This window comes from Saimiri boliviensis, chromosome 10 (assembly GCF_048565385.1).
Source record: "Saimiri boliviensis isolate mSaiBol1 chromosome 10, mSaiBol1.pri, whole genome shotgun sequence".
Lineage (NCBI taxonomy): Eukaryota > Metazoa > Chordata > Mammalia > Primates > Cebidae > Saimiri > Saimiri boliviensis.
The window spans coordinates 102715136-102735976 of record NC_133458.1 but is presented as its reverse complement, the minus strand read 5'-3'; the positions used below and the strand labels follow the sequence as shown (position 1 = coordinate 102735976).

The 20841-nt window shown below is 41.0% G+C and overlaps 1 protein-coding gene and 1 pseudogene across 1 annotated transcript; one reads left to right on the top strand and one right to left on the bottom strand.

Moving 5' to 3' along the window:
* Positions 1-2798: 2798 nt before the first annotated feature.
* Positions 2799-3168, top strand: LOC101051700 (smad nuclear interacting protein 1 pseudogene; annotated as a pseudogene).
* An 11132-nt stretch (positions 3169-14300) lies between these two features.
* On the bottom strand, positions 14301-14792 carry LOC141579991 (large ribosomal subunit protein eL21-like; the record flags this gene model as incomplete). The annotated part of the gene is made up of 1 exon (XM_074378831.1): positions 14301-14792. A coding segment is annotated over one exon (492 nt), but the record flags the coding sequence as incomplete, so codon positions are not given.
* Positions 14793-20841: the final 6049 nt, after the last annotated feature.

Here is a 20841-nt window from a genome sequence, read left to right as displayed (position 1 = left end):
TTAAACTTATCCTGTAATTTTAGTCTGATTTATTGATTCCACCTATCTCCTTAAGCAAATTATTCTCTATAAAGATGACCCAAGCAAATTCCTGTCCCAAGATGATATCAAGATGATATTCCAACTTCCTCTCCAGAATGGTATCTGGGTATATGCAGAGGGAAATATTTTTTTCTAGTCCTGTATTAAATATGGCACTAAAGCTTAGTGGCTTAAACAACACCCACTTACTATCTCACAGTTTCTGTGAATAAGTAGTTCAGGAGAGTGTAGCCGGGTGATTCCTGCCAAGGATTTCATAAAGTTGCCCTCAATCTGTTGGTGAGAATTACAGTTACTCGAAGACTTGGCTGGAGTCGAAGAGTTTATATCAAAGATGGCTTACTCATGAGCATTGGATGGAAGCCTGTGTCAGGATGGCTGTTGGCAATAGGCCTTTATATCTGCCACATGGACCTCTCCATAGGGTGATTGAGCTGAGAATCAAATCTTTATCAAAACTAAATAATTTCCCTGGAAAACATGAATTTGAGGACAGTGTGTCATCTGGCTTTCCCCAGAGCAAAAAAATCCAAGAAGAGAGTACGAAGGGGAAGGAATCCATAATGCTCTAAGATTTTGTCACAGACTGTCACCTTTCCGTACTCCGTTGTTTAGAAGCTAGTCACTAAGTCCAGCCCACACTGAAAAGAGTGAGAATTAACCTCCATCTCTTGGACGAGAGGCACTTGTGGATATGTTTTGAAACCACAAAGGGGTATGGCTGCTGGTCTCCAAGATGGCCCCCAGGGATTCTCATCACATGTTGTTGTTGTTGTTGTTTTTTGTTTGTTTGTTTGAGACAGAGTCTCACTCTCTCACTAGGCACCAGGCTGGAGTGCAGTGGCGTGATCTCGGCTCACTGCAACCTCCACCTCCCAGATTCAAGCAATTCTCCTGCCTCAGCCTCCTGAGTAGCTGGGAATACAGGCACGCGCCACCATGCCCAGCTAATTTTTGTATTTTTTTAGTAGAGACGGGGTTTCACTATGTTGGCCAGGATGGTCTCGATCTCTTGACCTCATGATCCACCTGCCTTGGCCTCCCAAAGTGATGGGATTACAGGCGGGAGCCACCCCGCCCGGCCATCACATGTTATTGATGCCTTTGTACAGTCCCTCCCCATGAGAAAAAGGGGTTGATTTGTTTAATTAGTATGATTTTGTTAAAATGACAGAGTCTGACTTGCAAGTTTAGGTCATAAGAATTTTGACTTCTGCCTTTTTCTCTGTTGGATCAATATCCATAGGAGAAGCTAGCTGCAATGTCATGAAGTCGTTCAAACAGTCCCATGGAACAATCTGTCTAGCAAGGAACTGATATCTCCTAGCAATAGCTGGCATCAACTTACAGGCCATGTGAGTGGGCCGTCTTAGAACTGGTTTCTTCAGTCCAAATCAAGTCTTCAGAAAACTGTTGCCCTGGCTGACATCTTGATTACCTCCTCAAGAGAGATGCTGAGCCAGAATCACTCAGTTAAACCACTACCAAGTTTTTTTTTTTTTTTTTTTTTTACCGCCAACTTTATTGAGGTATAATTGACAATTATAGTTGTCTATATTTAAGGAATACGATTTGATGATTTAAGATAAACATACATTGTGAAATAACAGTGACAATCAGGCTAATTAACAGTCATTACTTCACATAATTACCATTTTCTTATGCGTGTGTATGTGCGCGTGTGGTGAGAACACTTAAGACCTGTCCTCCGATTTTCCTTCAGCTAGAGGAGCTCAGCGGATCTATTTTCTTTCGCTCAGCCAAAATCACAGAATGAAGGCGGTGAAGAGCGAACGGGAGCGGGAGCCGGTGAAGGCCCCGGGACGGGCCGCGGGGTGAAGCGGGGGCGTCTCCGCCCAGAAGCCGCCCCCCCACCACGCCCGCCGTCGCCCCGACCACTCTGCGGTAGCCGGCGAGCCGGGCCACCCGGGCCACCGTGGGAACCGAGTCCGAGGACTTAGCCGGTCCCCACCCAAAAAGAAAAACAAGTCCCCAGGGAAAAGAAGCAAGTCTGCTCGGAGTGGGAGGACCCGAAGTCCTTACCACTCAACAGTCAAAGCGAAGCGCGAGCGTGAGGATCATCCCGGGAGAGGACGGGAGGATCGTGGGAACCAGACCGGGGAACCGTGGGAACAGCGGCCGGGACAGACCCCGGGGCCATTCCCGCCGAAGGAGAACGTCTAACGGGAGGCCTGGGAGCTGGCAGGGTCAGGGACGGGATCGTGACCTCAGAACCCGCAGGCTCTGGAAGACGAGCAGGGGTTTTGTCATGCCAGGCGGAGAGCACCGCCGGAGGAATGACGCTGGTGGCGGGGGCAGTGAGTCTCAGGAGTTGGCTCCTCGGCCTGGTGGCAACAGCAAAGAAAAAGAGGTGCCTGTTAAAGAAAAACCAAGCTAGGGCCGGGCGCGGTGGCTCACGCCTGTAATCCTAGCACTTGGGGAGGCCGAGGTGGGTGGATCACCTGAGGTCAGGAGTTCAAGACCAGCCTGGCCATCATGGTGAAACCCCATCTTAAAAACAAACAAACAAACAACAAACAACAAACAAACAAAAACAAAAAACAAACAAAAAAAAAACAACTAAAAAAAAAAAAAAAAAGAAAAACCAAGCTTTGAACTTCCTGGGGGCGCTTCTTGAGGACACCAACATTTTCCGGGGTGTAGTCATTAAATATAGTGAGCCCCCAGAAGAAGCATGTATCCCCAGAAAACGGTGACGTCTCTACCCGTTTAAAAATGATGAGGTGCTGCCAGTCATGTACATACGGAGCGCACACCTACTGGGTGGACACCGCCACACTGCAGACATGCCGATCGATCGCCCGTCTTGTTCAAAGCAGCATGCGCTCTTTCAATACCGGCTTGTGGAATGTACCCGTGCCGATGGCACGATTGGCCGAAGAGCGAAGCCCTGCTTCAGTGACCTTGGCTCAGGCAACGGGACCTTCTTAAACAACAATCGCACTGAGCCAGAGATACTGTGAACTAAAAGAAGAGGATGCACTCAAATTTGGGTTCAGTAGCAGAGAAGACGCCTTGCTCCATGAGTCGTCAGACACTTCTAAAATAGACAGGAAAGACGACGAGGATGAGGAGGAGGAGGAGGAAGAAGTGTCTGACAGTTAGCAAGCTAAGAACACAAACTGAGACGTGTTTTCCTTCTTGGAAGGCTTTGATTGACTCAGACCCACAGTGCTCTCTGTAATGCTTCTTGTTGCCTTAACTCTTTTCCTCTGTCGCTGACCCGATTGTGTTACCATTTAAATACACTGACTAATGTTTTGTTAAAATTTTTTTCTGTGGCACATACCTGCGGGCATTTGTTTTCAAGACAGTCTCACCAGTTACAGCACATCGTTTTTTAGTAGAAGCCTTGTGGTTTTAGCTGGTGCTTTCAGAACTGCTGCCTAGGAAACTATGAACCCTTGGTTAAGGGGAAATCCTGGCTTGTTCTCTTTGCACAGTTACTTTATTTATACAGATGTTAAACTTTGTGGACCATGCGTTTTTCTTTTGGGGCAAACCCCTGAGCAGAGAATCTTACTAAGCTTTGATTATCACCAAACAACCCCAGTATATCCCAAAGCTTTGACCTGGTTGAGCTCTGGAGCGTAGAAGTTGATTTTGCACTTAGTGTTTTCGGGGCAGGAATGTAGTCAGTAAGCATTATTGACTGTTTAACTTAAACAGATGCTTTATGGCCCCTGCTTAAGCCCATGACTGTACAGAAGGATCCTGGTTGCTACCAATGGGTGTGCTATTCAGCATCACAAGTGACTGAAATTGGCGGTGGATCTGCTCTTTGAGAGAATTCCTGATTTCTCCATGGAGCATGTACATAACAAGTTTGATCATATTAACTGTACTTCAGTTTTGCGTTTTTATTCAAATGTTATCTCCTTTTTTTTTTTCTCTGAGAAATACACTGTTACTGATGTGACAGGGTCCTTACTTTAATAACGTGTATACGTCTAAAGCAGGTTGTGTTGTTTACATGTTTCTACACATTTCATCCTTTAAAAGATTGTTCAGAGAGGTTGTATTTACCTTCCCAAGGCTGGAAAGCACGGGAATTTCCTAGTTTCCTACTTTTCTACCAGAGGAATATGTGTAAGTAGAAAAGTATTAGCTGCTTACGTATAGTGTGTGTATGTATGTATATATGTAAATAGTGTGTTAAAGAGCTGATACTGATTTTCATGTGGCAACGTTAGGCAAAGGCCTCGCTGCATTTGAAGAGCAGGTTTTCATTTGTATGTATTTTTGGGATAAAAAAATAATAAAATGTGTAAATGTATATTTAAAAAAAGATCTATCCTCTCAGCAAATTTCAAGTATACAATATACTATGATAAGTATAGTCATATTTTTGTATAGTATGTCTCCAGAATTTGTTCATCTTGCATAACTGAAATGCTGTACCCTTGACTAATGTCTCCCCATTTTCCTCTCCCCACAGACCCTGCTAACTACCATTCTGCTTTCCAGCTCTATAAATTTGACTCTTTCAGATTTCACATGTAAGTCAAATTTTTGACCCTTAGAAGCTGGCTGAGATAATACATATTTATTGCTATTTTTAGGCTCTATGATTTTAAGTAATTTGTTATGCAGTAACAGGGGTGGCTACGGGAAGTTACGGCACTGGTTAACTCATTTATTCAGTAAACATTTGCTGAGAGCAGACGAAGTGCCAGGATCAATTTTAAAATTGGGTGTACAGGGTTAGGTCAAAATGGCAGACTAGAAGCAGGTCATGCGCGCCGCTGTCATGGAGAGGGAACATATTTGATCCTCTAAGAAACTGCATCAGCATCCATCAAGGCAGCATAGGGACACAGAGAGGAGAGAGGAGTGAAGCTGGGCAGCAACCCCCCATCTGGGATCAGCATGGAGCTAGGAGAAGCTCCCCAGTGTAGGGAAAGGGTAAGTGATTGAGAGCCCCTGGGGAGTTTACAGTCTTCACAGGGACCTGTGCAAGCCTTGGAACAGAAGCATCCCTCTGACCCACCCCCCGCACCGCTAATCTAATGCAGAGTCACCCAGAGTTTTGCGGAAGCAACTCTCAAGTTCCCAGGGACTGCTGGAAGCCTTCACCCTGGAACAGACCAGCCACCAAGGCCATAGCCCCAAGAGAGGCTGCAGTTATGGTACCTGAGGGCAGTAAGATTGCTCCATGCTAAATCACTAGACAAAGCTCAGCACCCACCACTGGCCCACTGATCCTCCTTCTGTTTGTGCTTTACCAACAGGTGCGGCCTCCTGTTCCTCCAGAAAACACCCAAAAAACAGGATAGGCAACTTCACCCAATCCCCGCCACTTGTAGCTAGGCAGGCCAGACTTGCTAGAGCTTCCAGCCCAGTGGTGTCACTTCTGTCTAAACTCTGCTGACAAGCACAGCCTCTTGTTCCTCTAGGAAACACCCTAACGGCAGGGCAGGTGACTACACCCACTCCCACTGCTCACAACCAGGCAGCTCGCACCTGCTAGAGCTTCCAGCCCAGCAGTCCTGCTTTTATATGAACTCTGCGGGTGGAGGCAACTCTGTTTCCCCGGGAAGCACCTAGACAGCAGATTAGGTGACTCCACTCATCCCCGCAACTCCCAGCCCGGCAGTTGTTGCTGGCTTGGGTGGTGCCCCAGCAGTAGGGGCATCACTGAAAGAGGTGAGATGCCCAGGTTCACAGGCCAGTGGAGGAGTGGGTTGTGCCTTCTCCTGTAGGGCCATTCCAGAAAGGATATGACCTGCCTGCCAACTGTGGCCCCTGCATGAGGAAGTCCCGTGGACCAGAACACCTAATAAAAGAAATGCAGGCATGGAACCAGAGGGGACTCTTCCAAGGCCTGGAAATGGACAAGGTGCAGAGGTCATCCCTCCCCCACCCTCCACAGAGCTCCACCGCTAACTTGAGGAAAACTCTAAAGCTGTCAAGCTGAGAAAAAGCTGATCTTCTGGCTAACACTTTTAAGTGCCACCGACTGGATCACAGCCGAAAATACAACACAAAAATATTTTTCCAATATACAGCACCTGTGAAAACTAAGGCTACGATTAAGCAGCAAAGAAACATCCTGTACATACTCCTGACCCTCTGAAAACACTCTAAAATGAAGCCAATGGACTATATTGAACTTACATCACCAACACTAACTCTTTTTTAAAAAAAAATTAAATCACTTTATTGAGGTATGATTAGTATAGAAAAAGCTGTAGACTTTTTTTTTTTAAATTGTACTTTAAGTTCTGGGGTACATGTGCAGATCTCGCAGGATTGTTGTATAGGTACACACATGCCAGGGTGGTTTGCTGCCTCCATCCCCCTGTCACTTACGTCAGGCATTTCTCCCCTTGTTGTCTGTCCCCGACCTCCCCACCCCCTGCCGTCCCTTCCCTAGTCCCACACCCCTCAACAGATCCCAGTGTTTGATGCTCCCCTTCCTGTGTCCATGTGTTCTTATTGTTCAACACCCGCCTATGAGTGAGAACATGTGGTGTTTGATTTTCTGTTCTTGTGTCAGTTTGCTGAGAATGATGGTTCCCAGGTTCATCCATGTCCTTACAAAAGACATGAACTCGTCGTTTTTGATGGCTGCATAGTATTCCATGGTGTATATGTACCACATTTTCCCTGTCTAGTCTATCACTGATGGGCATTTAGGTTGATTCCAGGTCGTTGCTATTGCAAACGGAAAGGAACACTAACTCTTACACATGAGAAAGAATCAATGCAAAAACTCTGGAAACTGAAAAAGCCAATGTGCTCCCTTACCTACAAACAAACACATCAGTCCCCCAGAAATGATTGTTAGCCAGATTGAGAATACTGAAATGATGGAAATGAAATTCAAGATCGGGATGGCAAGGAAACTCAATGGGATTTTTTTTTTTTTTTTTTTTTTTTTTTGAGACGGAGTTTCGCTTTTGTTACCCAGGCTGGAGTGCAATGGCGCGATCTCGGCTCACCGCAACCCCTGCCTCCTGGGTTCAAGCAATTCTCCTGCCTCAGCCTCCCGAGTAGCTGGGATTACAGGCACACACCACCATGCCCAGCTAATTTTTATATTTTTAGTAGAGACAGGGTTTCACCATGTTGACCAGGATGGTCTCGATCTCTTGACCTCATGATCCACCTGCCTCGGCCTCCCAAAGTGCTGGGATTATAGGCGTGAGCCACTGCACCCGGCCAGCTCAATGGGATTAAAGAGGTAGTTGATCCAAGGAATCCAGTAAAATAATCCAGGAGCTGAAAGATTAAATAACCATTTTAAGAAAGAACCAGCCAGGCACAATGGCTCATGCCTGTAATCCTAGCACTTTAGGAGGCTGAGGTGGGTGGATTACTTGAGGTCAGGAGTTCGAAACCAGCCTGGCCAACATGATGAAACCCTGTCTCTACTAAAATACAAAAATTAGCCAGGCATGATGGCACACGTCTGTAGTCCCAACTACTTGGGAGGCTGAAGCAGGAAAATCAGTCAAACCCGGGAGGTGGAGGTTGCAGTGAGCCGAGATCATGCCACTGCACTCCAGCCTGGGCAATAAAGAGAGACTCTGTCTTTAAAAAATAAATAAATAAATAAATAAATAAATAAATAAATAAATAAAAAGAAAAGAAAAAGAAAGAAAGAACCAAACTGAATTTCTGAAACTGAAAGATTCACTTCAAGAATTCTACAATAAAATTAGAAGCATCAGTAGCAGAACTTGTGGTCTAGCTCCTCAAATCAACCCAGACGAAAATTTTTAAAATGAATTAAAAAATGAATAAAATCTTTGAGAAATATTGGATTATGTAAAAAGATCAAATCTACAATTCATTGACATTCCCAAAAGAAAAGGAGAGAGAGTAAGCAACTTGGAAAACATATTTGAGGATAGTCCATGAACAATTTCCCAAACATGTTAGAGAAGAGAACATACAAATGTAAAAAATACAGACAACCCCTAGAAGATACTACACAAGATGACCATCACCAAGGCACATAGTCATCAGCTTTACCAAGGTCAAGGCAAAAGAATGTAATCTTTTTTTATTTTTTTGAGATGGAGTCTCACTCTGTCATCCAGGCTGGAGTGCAATGGTGCAGTCTTGGCTCACTGCAACCTCTGCCTTCTGGGTTCAAGTGATTCTCCTGCCTCAGCTTCCCAAGTAACTGTGACTACAGGTACCCGCCACAATGTCCAGCTAAGGAAAAAAATCTTAAAGGCAGCTATAGAGAAAGTTCAGGTCATCTGTAAAGGGAACTCCAACAGGCTAGCAGTAGATGTTGCAGCAGAAACTTTACAAGACAGAGGACAGAGAAAATAATCAAGTTTATTTTCAGTATTCTTAAAGAAAATAATTTCTTGTTGGGCACGGTGGCTCATGCCTGTAATCCCAGCACTTTGGGAGGCTAAGGCGGGTGGATCATGAGGTCAGGAGTTCAAGGCCAGCCTGGCCAGTGGTGAAACCCTGTCTCTACTAAAAATACAAAACATTAGTTGGGCGTGGTGGCATGCACCTGTAGTCCCAGCTGCTTGGGAGTTTGAGGCAGGAGTATTGCTTGAACGCAGGAGGTGGAGGTTGCAGTGAGCTGAGATTGCACTACCGCACTCCAGCCTGGCAACAAAGTGAGACTCTGTTTCAAAAAAAAAAAAAAAAAAGAAAAAAAAAGAAAACAATTTCTAAGTGCCGGCTGCGGTGGCTCATGCCTATAATCCCAGCACTTTAGGAGGCCAAGGCAGGTGGATCATGAGGTCAAGAGATCGAGACCATCCTGGTCAACAAGGTGAAACCCCGTCTCTACTAAAAATACAAAAATTAGCTGGGCATGGTGGTGCGTGTCTGTAATCCCAGCTACTCGGGAGGCTGAGGCAGGAGAATTGCTTGAACCCAGGAGGCGGAGTTTGCAGTGAGTTGAGATGGCGCCATTGCACTCCAGCCTGGGTAACAAGAGTGAAACTCCATCTCAAAAAAAAAAAAAAAAAAGAAGAATTTCTAAGTAAGAATATTGTGTCCCGCCAAACTAAGCTTCATAAGTGAAGGAGAAATAAAATCCTTCTCAGATAAGCAAGCACTGAAGAAAATTTGTCACCACCAAACCACCTTTACAAGCAGTCCTTAAGAGAGTGCTAAACATGAAAATAAAGAACTGAAACATGCTACTTCAAAAACACACTCAAGTAGATAGCCTATGGCCTACAGACAATATGAAGTAACTCATAACTAATTCTATGAAATAAACAGCCAACAACATAATGACAAGATCAAAATCTCATATATCAGTACTAACCCAGAATGTAGCAGTAAGCCCCACTTAAAAGGATAGCATGTCAAGTTGGATAAAAAGACAAGCCTCAACTGTCTGCTGTCTTCAAGACACCTATGTCTCACGTAAAGATACCTGCAGGTTCAGAGTAAAAGGATAGAGAAGATCTACCAAGCAAACAGAAAACAAAGAAAAGTTGGAGTCATTATTTTCATAGCAGATAAAACAGATTTTTATTTTATTTTATTTTATTTTATTTTTTTTGAGACAGAGTCTTGCTCTGTTGCCAGGCTGGAGTGCAGTGGTGCGATCTCAGCTCACTGCAACCTCTGCCTCCAAGGTTCAAGCAATTCCCCTGCGTCAGCCTCTGAAGTAGTGGTGATTACAGGTGCCTGCCACCAAGTCTGGTTAATTTTTTGTATTTTAGTGGAGATGGGGTTTCACCATGGTGGCCAGTATGGTTTTGGTCTCTTAACCTTGTGATCCACCTACCTTGGCCTCCCAAAGTGCTGGGGTTACAGGCATGAGCCACCATACCCAGCCTAAAACAGATTTTAAACCAACAGCAATCAGAAAGGACAAAGAAGAGCAGTATGTAATGATAAAAGGTTTGATTCAACAAGAAGACCTAACTATTCTAAACATACACATACCCAACACAGGAGCACCTAGAGTCATAAAACAAAATTTTCATGACTTACAAAAAGACTTAGACAGTTACACAGTAATTGTGGGCACCCTTAACACCCCACTGACAGTGTTAGACAGATCATCAAGGCTGAAAACTAGCAAAGAAATTCTGGGCTTAAACTTCACATGTGACAAATTGAGCCTAATAGATGTCTGTAGAGCACTCCACGCACAACCATAGAATATACGTATGCTTCATTCATATGTGTAATTATTCTAGGATTGACTAGGTGATCAGCCATAAAACAGTATCAGTAAATTCAAAAAATATGTAACCATATCAAGCACACTCTTGAACCACAGTACAATGAAAATAGGAATTAATACCAAGAAAATCTCTCAAAAATATACCAAAACATGGAAATTAAAATCTTCCTTCTGAATAACTCGGGTGAACAATGAAATTAAGACAGAAATTAAAAAGTTCTTTAAAATTAATGAAAATAGATACACAACTTGCCAAAACCTTCATGATGCAGATAAAATAGTGTTAAGAGGAAAATGCAGGCTGGACATGGTGGCTCACATCTGCAATACCAGCACGTTGTGAGGCTGATGTGGGTAGATAGTGTAAGGTGAGGAGTTTGAGACCAGCCTGGCCAACATGGTGAAACTCCATCTTTACTAAAAATAGAAAAATGAGCCAGATATTGTGACACACACCTGCAATCCTAGCTACTTGGGAGGCTGAGGCAGGAGAATTGCTTGAATCTGAGAGATGGAGTTTGCAGTGAGCCAAGATCACTCTACTGCACTCCAGCCTGGGTGACAGAGTAAGATCCTGTCTAAAAAAAATTGTAGTGCTAAATACCCTTAACAAGAGGTTAAAAAGATCTGAAATGAATGACCTAACAGTGCAACTGGAGGAACTAGATGAAAAGAACAATCCAACCCAGAGCTGGTAGAAGAAAAGTAATGACTAAAATCAGAGAACTGAATGAAATTTTGGCCCAAAAGTCCATACAAAAGATAAATGAAACCAAGAGTTGGTTCTTCAAAAGAACAAATAAGATTGACGGTTGTTAGCAAGATTAATGAAGAAAAAAATGAGATAATCCAAATAAGCACCATAAAAAATGACAACGACAACATTATTACGGATCCCACAGAAATACAAAAGATTCTCAGAGACTATTATGAACACCTATATGCACACAAATTAAGAAGTCTAGAGGAAATTGAAAAGTTCCTAGAAACACACAATCTCCCAGGATTCATTCAGGAAGAAAGTTAAAACTTCAATAGACCAATAACAAGTTTGGAAATTCAATCAGTAATAAAAATTCTACCAATCAAAAAGAGCTCTGAACCAGGTGGATTCACAACCGAATTCTTTTTTTGGGGGGGGATGGATTTTCACTCTTATCGCCCAGGCTGGGATAATCTTGGTTCACTGCAAACTCGACCTCCCAGGTTCAAGCAATTCTCCTGCCTCAGCCTCCCAAGTAGTTGGGATTACAGGCATGTGCCACTAAACCCAGTTAATTTTTGTTTGTATTTTTAGCAGAGATGGGGGTTTCACTATGTTGGTCAGGCTGGTCTCAAACTCCTGACCTCAAGAGATCCTTTTGCCTCAGTCTCCTAAAGTGCTCACAGGTGTCAGCCACTGTGCCTGGCCCCGTAGTTCTGAATTCTACCAGATGTACAAAGAAGAACTGATACCAATTCTACTGAAACTTTTCCAGAAAATTGAGGAGGAGGGGCTTCTTCCTAACTCATTATAAAAAGCCAGCAGCATCCTGATACAAAAATCTAGCAGAGACATAATGAGAATGGAAAACTTCAAGCTGATAACCTTGATAAACACAAATGCAAAAATCCACAACAAAATGTTAGCAAATCAAATCCAGCAGCACATCAAAAAGTTAAACCTCAATGATCGGTTGGTTCAAAATATGCAAATCAATAAATGTGATTCATTACTAAACAGAACTAAAGACAAAAACTGTAAGATCATCTCAACAGATGCAGAAAAAGCCTTTGATAAAATACAACATCCCTTCATGATAAAAACTCTCAACATACTATGCTCAGAGTTCAACATATAATATTGAAGGAATATACCTCAAAATTATGAGAGTCGTCTTTGACACACCTACCACCAACATCATACTGAATGGGCAAAAGCTGGAATCATTCCCTTTGAGAACTGGAACAAGACAAGGATCCCCACTCTCATCACTCCTCTTCAACATAGTACTGGAAGTCTTGGCCAGATAAATCAGGCAAGAGAAAGAAAGAAAATGCATATGAATAGGAAAAGAAGGAGTCAAACTATCTCTTTGCCAACATTATTTTCTACCTAGAAAACCCTAAAGACTCTTCTAAAAGGCTCCTGGAACTGATAAACAAATTAAGTCAAGTTTCAGGGTACAAAATCAATGTACAAAATTAAATAGCATTTTAATATACCAATAACATTCTAGTTGAGAACAAAATCAAGACCATAATCCCACTTACAATAGCCACAAAGAAAATGAAATACCTATGAATTCATCTAACCAAGGAAGTGAAAGATCTCTACAAGGAGAACTACAAAGTACTGCTGAAAGAAATCAGAGACAATACAAATAAATAAATAGAAAAATGTTCCATTCTCATGGATTAGAACAATCAATATAGTTAAAATGGCCATACTGCCCAAAGCAATTTACAGGTTCAATGCAATTCTTATTAAAATATCAACATCATTTTTCACAGAGTCAGAAAAACCCATTCTAAAATTCATTTCGAACCAAAAAAGAGCCCTAGTAGCCAAAGCAATTATAAGAAAAAAGAAAAAAAAAAAAGCCATAGGCATCATATTGCTTGACTTCAAACTATATGATAGTATGTAGCTACAGTAATCAAAACAGCACGATACTGCTACAAAAACAGACACATAGACCAGTGGAACAGAATGGAGAACCCAGAAATCAACCTGCACATCTACAACCATCTGAAAAAATCAATGAAAAATATGCAGTGGGGAAAGGACTCTCTATTCAAGGAATGGTGGTGGAATATCTGCCTAGCCATATGCAGAAACATGAAACTGGACCCCTACCTCTCACCATACGCAAAAATTAACTCAAGATGGATTAAAGATTTAAATCTAAGATTGCAAACGACAAAAATCCTGGAAGAAAACCTCAGAAATATCCTTCAAGACACAGGCTTTGGCAAATAATTTATGCTAAGTCCCCTAGAACAACTGCAACAAAACCAAAAATTGATCATTGGGACCTAATTAAACTAAAGAGCTTTTGCACAGCAAAAGAAATTACCAACAGAGTAAACAGACAGCCTACAAAATGGGAAAAAATATTTGAAAACTATGCATCTAAGGTCTAATATCCAGAATTTACAAGAAACTTAAAACAATGAGAAAAAAAAAATTAAGGAATGGTCAAAGGACACGAACACTTTTCAAAAGGAGACATACACGTGGTCAAACAAACATAAAAAAATGTTCAACATGGCCAGGCGCGGTGGTTCACACCTGTAATCCAATCACTTTGGAGGCCAACGCGGGTGGATCACCTGAGGTCAGGAGTTCAAGACCAGCCTGACCAACATGGTGAAACCCCATCTTGAAAAAAAAAAAAAAATTAAAAAAATGTTCAACATTACTAATCATCAGAGAAATACAAATTAAAACCAAGATGAGGTACTGTCTTACACTAGTCAGAATGACATTATTTAAAAGGTCAAAAAATAACAGCTGTTGGTGAAGCTATAGAGAGAAGACAATGCTTACCCACTTTTGGTAGAAATGCAAAGTTGTTCAACCACTAGGCAAAGCAGTTTGGAGATTTCCCAAAGACCTTAAAACAGAACTACCATTCAATGCAGCAATCCCACTACTGGAAAAGAATTCATTCTATCATAAAGACAAATGCACCTGTAGGTTCACTGCAGCACTACTCACCATAGCAAGGACATAGAATCAACAGAAGTGTCCATCAAGAGTGGACTGGATAAAGGATATGTGGTTATGAACTTCTGGGCTCAATTAACTCTCTCACCTCAGCCTCCCAAAGTACTAGAATTACAGGCATGAGTCACCGGGCCTGGACTTCTTCGTACTTCTAAGTTTAGTTTTAAAAATTCATATAATATTTTTATATTTCAGTAAAAGATTTTAAGGGGACTTTATTATATGATCCCAGTTAAAACTTAAACTCTAATGTTTTATATTGCATTTATAATATATTTAACTTCCCTTTAAAATACTATTTTGCAATTGTCTGATATAACAAACATTCCCAAGTAGATAGCATTCTTTTTTTTTTTTTTTAAACAGTCCAGAGGTCTTTTATTTTTTTTTTAACACCTATTATGCCATGAATTCATAGGGAATAGGTTCCAGCAGCTCAGTCCCCTTCCCATTGGTTCCCACAAAGCGTGCTTCTCTGGGTGGAGCAGGCTGGCGCTTCCGTTGGACCCAGGTACCTTTCTCTTTGGTTTCGTTCTTTTTCTGATCATTTTCCTTCACGCGTTTTAGGAAGCTATCTTGGCTCTTAGAGTGCTTGATGTGCTTAATACGCACATTAATTCTCTTGGCAAGAATCTTGCCCTTAACTTGTTTGTTTACAGCAATGCCAACAGCACGCTGGGTAACATTGCAGACCCTTCCGGTTTTGCCATGATAACATTTGTAGGGCATTCCTTTTTGAACAGTACCCATTCCCTTGATGTCTACAATATCACCTTTCTTATAGATTCGCATATACGTGGCCGAAGGAACAACTCCGTGTTTTCTAAAAGGCCTAGAGAACACGTATCGAGTGCCTCTCCTCTTTGCCTTTGTGTTCGTCATTTTGGCGAATTACTGGAAGATGGTGGTTCCGGCCGAAAGGAAGGCGATTAGCATTCTTATCAATTGAGTAAATTAAGCTTATAGATATGAGAAATTTATGTTCTTATATATTATAACATTAAATATAAATATAATATTTCAGCTTGAAATTCAAAATTTACAGCAGCTACTAAAATTCCAGTTTTTAATTTGGATTATAGTACTAATACTTTAATATATATGAAGTATTGACATATAGCTATAATGTTAGATCAAAATATAGATTTTTTTAACAAAATTTATTAATTCCATGATTCAGATTTTCTTAAACACTTACATGGCTGATACTAAATCTCCTTGAGTTTAAAAAGATACTTCATGACTAAAGATACTATTATGTTATCTAAACAACTGTTTGTAACTTAGGGTATCTGAGATTTTTATACAACCAGAGCTATAGACCATGGTAGTTATCTCAGTGCTGTCTGAGATGTCAAAAGAATTCCAAGCCCTATTAATGATTCAGAAGATAGGGGAAATATCCTACTTCTTAGGGCACTTAAAGTTCATACCCCCTGGTTCAAGTCACTGCTATTGCTGCCCTGGAGCTGTTCTATTCAGATTCATGAGAAGCGATTGTTAAAATTTCAGGAGTTGTGCAAACCCATTGTGAAATCTGGTCATTATATAATTATATAAACCTAAAATTAAATTGTATTAAAAACAAAAAAATAAATTGGATGGACAGATATGAACAAAGCATACGCACTCGGTCCACGGTAGCCCTGGACTGGTTACTATAGGGTATGCATGGTTCTTTCTGTGTCCTTTAAAGGACAAGTGAGAGCTTCTGGAACCCCAGCACACCATACACAGACCACAGGAATGGGAAACTGCCTTTAGGCTCATAAGGTTGAATAGTTTTACTGCTGCTGCTGCTGCACCGTTACTCTATACCACTGCAGAAATGGCTGCATGTAGGATTTTCACAGCTTCTTTGCCCACTGGAGTTCTTGAACTCTCCCATTCTCATCAGGATGTTTCTAAAATCTTTAAAAACCACAACAGAAGAGGATACATGAGAACCCCTGTGCCTAACCCTTTGCTCTCATTTTGACCTCTTTGTAACGCCTTGTTCTAGAAAAGATAGAATTCATTTTCTTCTTCCATGTCGTAACTTCTACTACAGGGCAGCACGCCTCCTTGGAGAGCTACTGTGGTATGGTATAATGGATGAGGGATTTTTGTTTGATTATAGAAGAAACTCTGACTCTTTCTGGTATCACTTTATATCTGTGAATTGTAGGAACAATTTGGAACTAATAATTTCTGAAGTAAGAAATACATTACTTTAAAATCACCCAAAATTATTCTGAATACATATGAATTATGTCTTTAATGCCCACAATAATGATAATATTAGTTTGACTAACTAAGAAAACCACAGCTGGAAGAAGTTAAATGTCCATCTGGCTTCTGCTTCAAACATATTATTTTCTCTTTAGCATAGTAATATTTTAGAGAATGATTGAAACAGTTTTTATTAACTTCAGTATATTGACTAGAAGGCCTTAGCACGTTCATTTTGTAGCGAAGTATTTGTAGAAATCTGAAGCTGAAAGTTTCATCTATGGAAAGGCTAGATGGAATGGGAAGGACTTTTCCTAATATCTCAGTGCCAGGATAATTTTCTGAGATATTAACTTGGTTTCTTTTTTCCTCGATTTCATGAGAATTGAAACCAACATAATTCTGTGTCTTTATATTAAACAATTCTGAGACTAGGCCATTTTCCTGGCTTAAACAATACTGAAAACAAGTAAAACTAATTTAGCTATTTGCTCTGGGAAATACTGCTTTCAGAAATAATATTGTAAACTGACTAAGACAGCTTACCTATCACCCCAAACAGCTTATTTATAAGACTCATTTCATGACCTTGGCTTTGCTGTGCCAATAAATTTTGTCTCGAAAACCTACCATAAAATCACAAAACCCAGACCCTAAAACACTATGAATAAATGTCTTCCCCTGGCTTTCCACTCCTCAGAATCGGTTGGTTTTTCTCTCTTACAGCATTAAGTTTAATAAACTAAGTTCTGGTGATCTTTGGGGGCATTCAATAATCCAAAGCTGTTAACATACTAGAAAGGGAGCGAAGCCTTTATTTTCTGAGTCTGAGCCCCTTTACTCTGGGGGTTGTAGTTGACCCTTATGTTCATGCAGAATAAAACGTGTTTCCAAGGACTTGCACACATTTTTCTTTAGGAACCTAAGCTCTCAGTGGTGAGGGAGGCAGGAAATGAATTTGGGGAGAGAAATTGGAGGAATGTGGAAGAAAAGTGGAGTGGGCTAGGACTTAAGTTTATTTTCCCACAGCATCTTTTTATTTTTTATTTTTTATTTTTTATTTTTATTTATTTATTTTTTTGAGTCGGAGTTTCACTTTTGTTACCCAGGCTGGAGTGCAATGGCGCGATCTCGGCTCACCACAACCTCCGCCTCCTGCGTTCAGGCAATTCTCCTGCCTCAGCCTCCTGAGTAGCTGGGATTACAGGCACGCGCCACCATGCCCAGCTAATTTTTTGTATTTTTAGTAGAGACGGCGTTTCACCATGTTGACCAAGACGGTCTCGATCTGTTGACCTCGTGATCCACCCGCCTCGGCCTCCCAAAGTGCTGGGATTACAGGCGTGAGCCACTGCGCCTGGCCTTTCCCACAGCATCTAATACTGACATGAGACGTTGAGCAATAGGCCTTAGGGCCTTCATTCTGAGAAAATATCTTAATTTGTACCCTTGACTGGGAGGGAGCGGAGCCACCCCATTTCTGAGTAAGCAGAAGTTTTAACAATGAATTTTTCCATAGCTATCATAAGGAAAATGTCCTGCTCTAGTTTTTGAAATTCACTCCAGGGTGGGGAAAGGGCCGTCCCAGGGCAAAACAGATTTTATTTCCCGTGAACTTGGAAAGAGGAGATTCACAGCTAGACTGAATTTTCTCTCCACTCCTAATGGAAAGTCCATTATCTATGCCAAGACAGGAGAGTACATTTCATTTTGTTAGTAAATATTTTCCTGCCTTTGTCTTTCTGTAAGAAGCTTGATTCTCCTTAGATGGATCCACTCAGCAAGCATTAAAACTTCTCTTTTCCTCAGTTTCCTCCAAGACTCTGTGGATGAAAAATTAGGAAATAGCTTATGTGGGTGGTTCTGGCTTGGTGTCTCTCATAAAGTTTATTATTCTGATAATAACTTATATAAAAGATGTTTAAAAGAATGCAAGCAGTTCAGAACAGTGTTATTTTAGTGAATAGAATTTTTCAGCGCTCTTAACGCCGTGCAATGTATTCTCTTGACATATGTATAAAAGAGGTTTCTGATGCGGGTGTACCCCCAAATTAGGGCTTAGCCTGGGAAGGTTCTTGGGTTTGCTCAGGAAATAATTCAAGAGCACACTAACAGTGAAAGAAACCAAATGTGTTAGAGCAACAATGTACAGCAAAACGACCTCTCCATAGGCAAAGCAGTCACAGCCACAACCCCCATGGACTGCCAGCTAGCTGTATTTATATCCACTCTCCTTTTTTTAAGATGGAGTTTTGCTCTTGTTGCCCCAGCTGGAGTGCAATGGCGCAGTCTCGGCTCACCGCAACCTCCGCCTCCTGGGTTCAAGCGATTCTCCTGCCTCAGCTACCCAAGTAGCTGGGATTACAGGCATGTGCCACCATGCCCAGCTGACTTTTTGTATTTTTAGTAGAGACAGGGTTTCACCATGTTGGCCAGGAGGTCTTGATCTCTTGACCTCATGATCCACCCGCCTTGGCCTCCTAAGATTACAGGCGTGAGCCACGGTGCCCAGCTATATCCACTCTTAATTAGATGCCACTTAAGGGAAAGGTTATATATCCACTTTTAATTAGATGCTAAAAAAGGGACAGAGGAGTATCCAGAACCATGTAGAGTAACTTCTGGGTTGTTGCCTATGCTAATGAGGGTGATGGCAACTAGAGGTCAGTTTTGTCACCATGTACTGGTTTTCTCTTTCTTTTTTCTTCTTCTTCGTCTTCATCTTCATCTTCTTTTCTGCACCCTGTTTTAGTCAGCAGGATGACTACTAGTGCTCAGAAAACAAGTCCTGCTGATCTGCTTCATTTGCAAGAATGGAAGTCGTCCAGTGATTCAGAACAACGGACAGGTATGTTCACTGTTCTTAAACCAGTCTTGTAAACACAGTTAAGTTACATATATAAAAGATACATCTAACAGTGTTTGTTGCATACATCATTCAACATCAGTCCTTCTGTGAATGGAAGTGTGCACCACTCCCCATCGAATACATTCTAAGACAGGTGTATAGTACTTAATTTTATTTTTGAAATATTTTTATTGTATATATTTAAAGTAGACAGTATGTTTCCATATACATAGTGAAATGATTACTGCAGTCAAGTCTATTAATATATCCATGATTTCACATTGTTACCATTTTTTGTGGCTAAGAGAACACACAATCTACTTTCTTCACAAATTTCCAGTAAGCAGTATTATTGACTGGAGTCCTCATGCAGTGTTTGAGATCTGTAGATTTATTCATCCTACATAACTGTAACTTTATACTTTTAACTGAACCTTCCTATTCCGCTTTCCCCCTTTTTTGCCTCTGATAATGACAGTACTACTCTCTGCATCTGTGTTTTCAACTTGTATTCTTTTTTTTTTTTTTAGATTCCACATATAAGAGAGATTACGTAGTGTTTTTCTTTCTGTGCCTAGCTTATTTCACTTAGTATAATGTCCTCTAGGTTCTCCATGCTGTGAAAAATGGCAGGATCTGCTTTTCTAAGGCTGAATAATATTCAATTGTGTGCAAATCTGTGTATTCAATTGTGTGTATATGTATCTATAGATATATCTATGATATGTATATCTATCTATAGATAGCTATATACCCCCACAATTTTTCATAATTTATTTCTTGGTAATTAGATTATTTACCTATCTGGACTATTATGAAAAATTCTGAAATGAACACTGAAGTACAGATATCTCTACAATGTGTTGATTTCATTTCCTTTGGGTATATACCCAGAAGAGGGATTGCTGGGTCATATGGAAGTTTAAATTTTTTCAGCAATCTTTATGTTTTCCATAATGGCTGCCCCAATTTACATTCTTATTAACAGTGTAAAAGGGTTTTAGTTTCTCTGTATTCTTGTCAATACTTGTTATTTATTGTCTTTTTGATGATAGTCATTCCAATAGCTAAGAGATGATATTTCATTGTGGTTTTGCTTTGCATTTGCCTGATGATTAGTGATGTTAAACATCTTTTCATATATCTATTGGCCACTTTTTATGTCTTCTTTTTTTTTTTTTGAGATGGAGTTTTGCTCTTGTTACCCAGGCTGGAGTGCAATGGTGCGATCTCGGCTCACCGCAACCTCCGCCTCCTGGGTTCAGGCAATTCTCCTGCCTCAGCCTCCTGAGTAGCTGGGATTACAGGCACGTGCCACCATGCCCAGCTAATTTTTTGTATTTTTAGTAGAGACGGGGTTTCACCATGTTGACCAGGATAGTCTCGATCTATTGACCTCGTGATCCACCTGCCTCAGCCTCCCAAAGTGCTGGGATTACAGGCTTGAGCCACCGCGCCCGACGTCATATCTTCTTTTGAGAAGTGTTTATTCAGGTACTTTAATTGTTTTGTTTGTTTGTTTTGTTTTGTTTTGTTTTGCTGTTGAGTTGTTTGGTTTTCTTAAATATTTTGGATAGCAACCTGTTATCGGATATGTGGTTCACAAATATTTTCTTCTAATCTGTAGATTGCCTTTTCATTTTGCTATTTCCTTTGCTTTGTAGCAGCTTTTCAGTGTGATATAGTTCTATTTGTTTGTTCTTGCTTTCATAGCCTGTCCTATCAGAAAAATAATTGCCAAGGCCAATATGTATCAGCTACTTAACCCATGTTTTCTCCTAGGTGTTTTACAGTTTCAAGTTGTACGTTGAGGTCTTTAATCTGTTTTGAGTGGACTTTTGCTCTTGGTGTAAGATAAAAGTCTGATTTCACCCTTTTGTA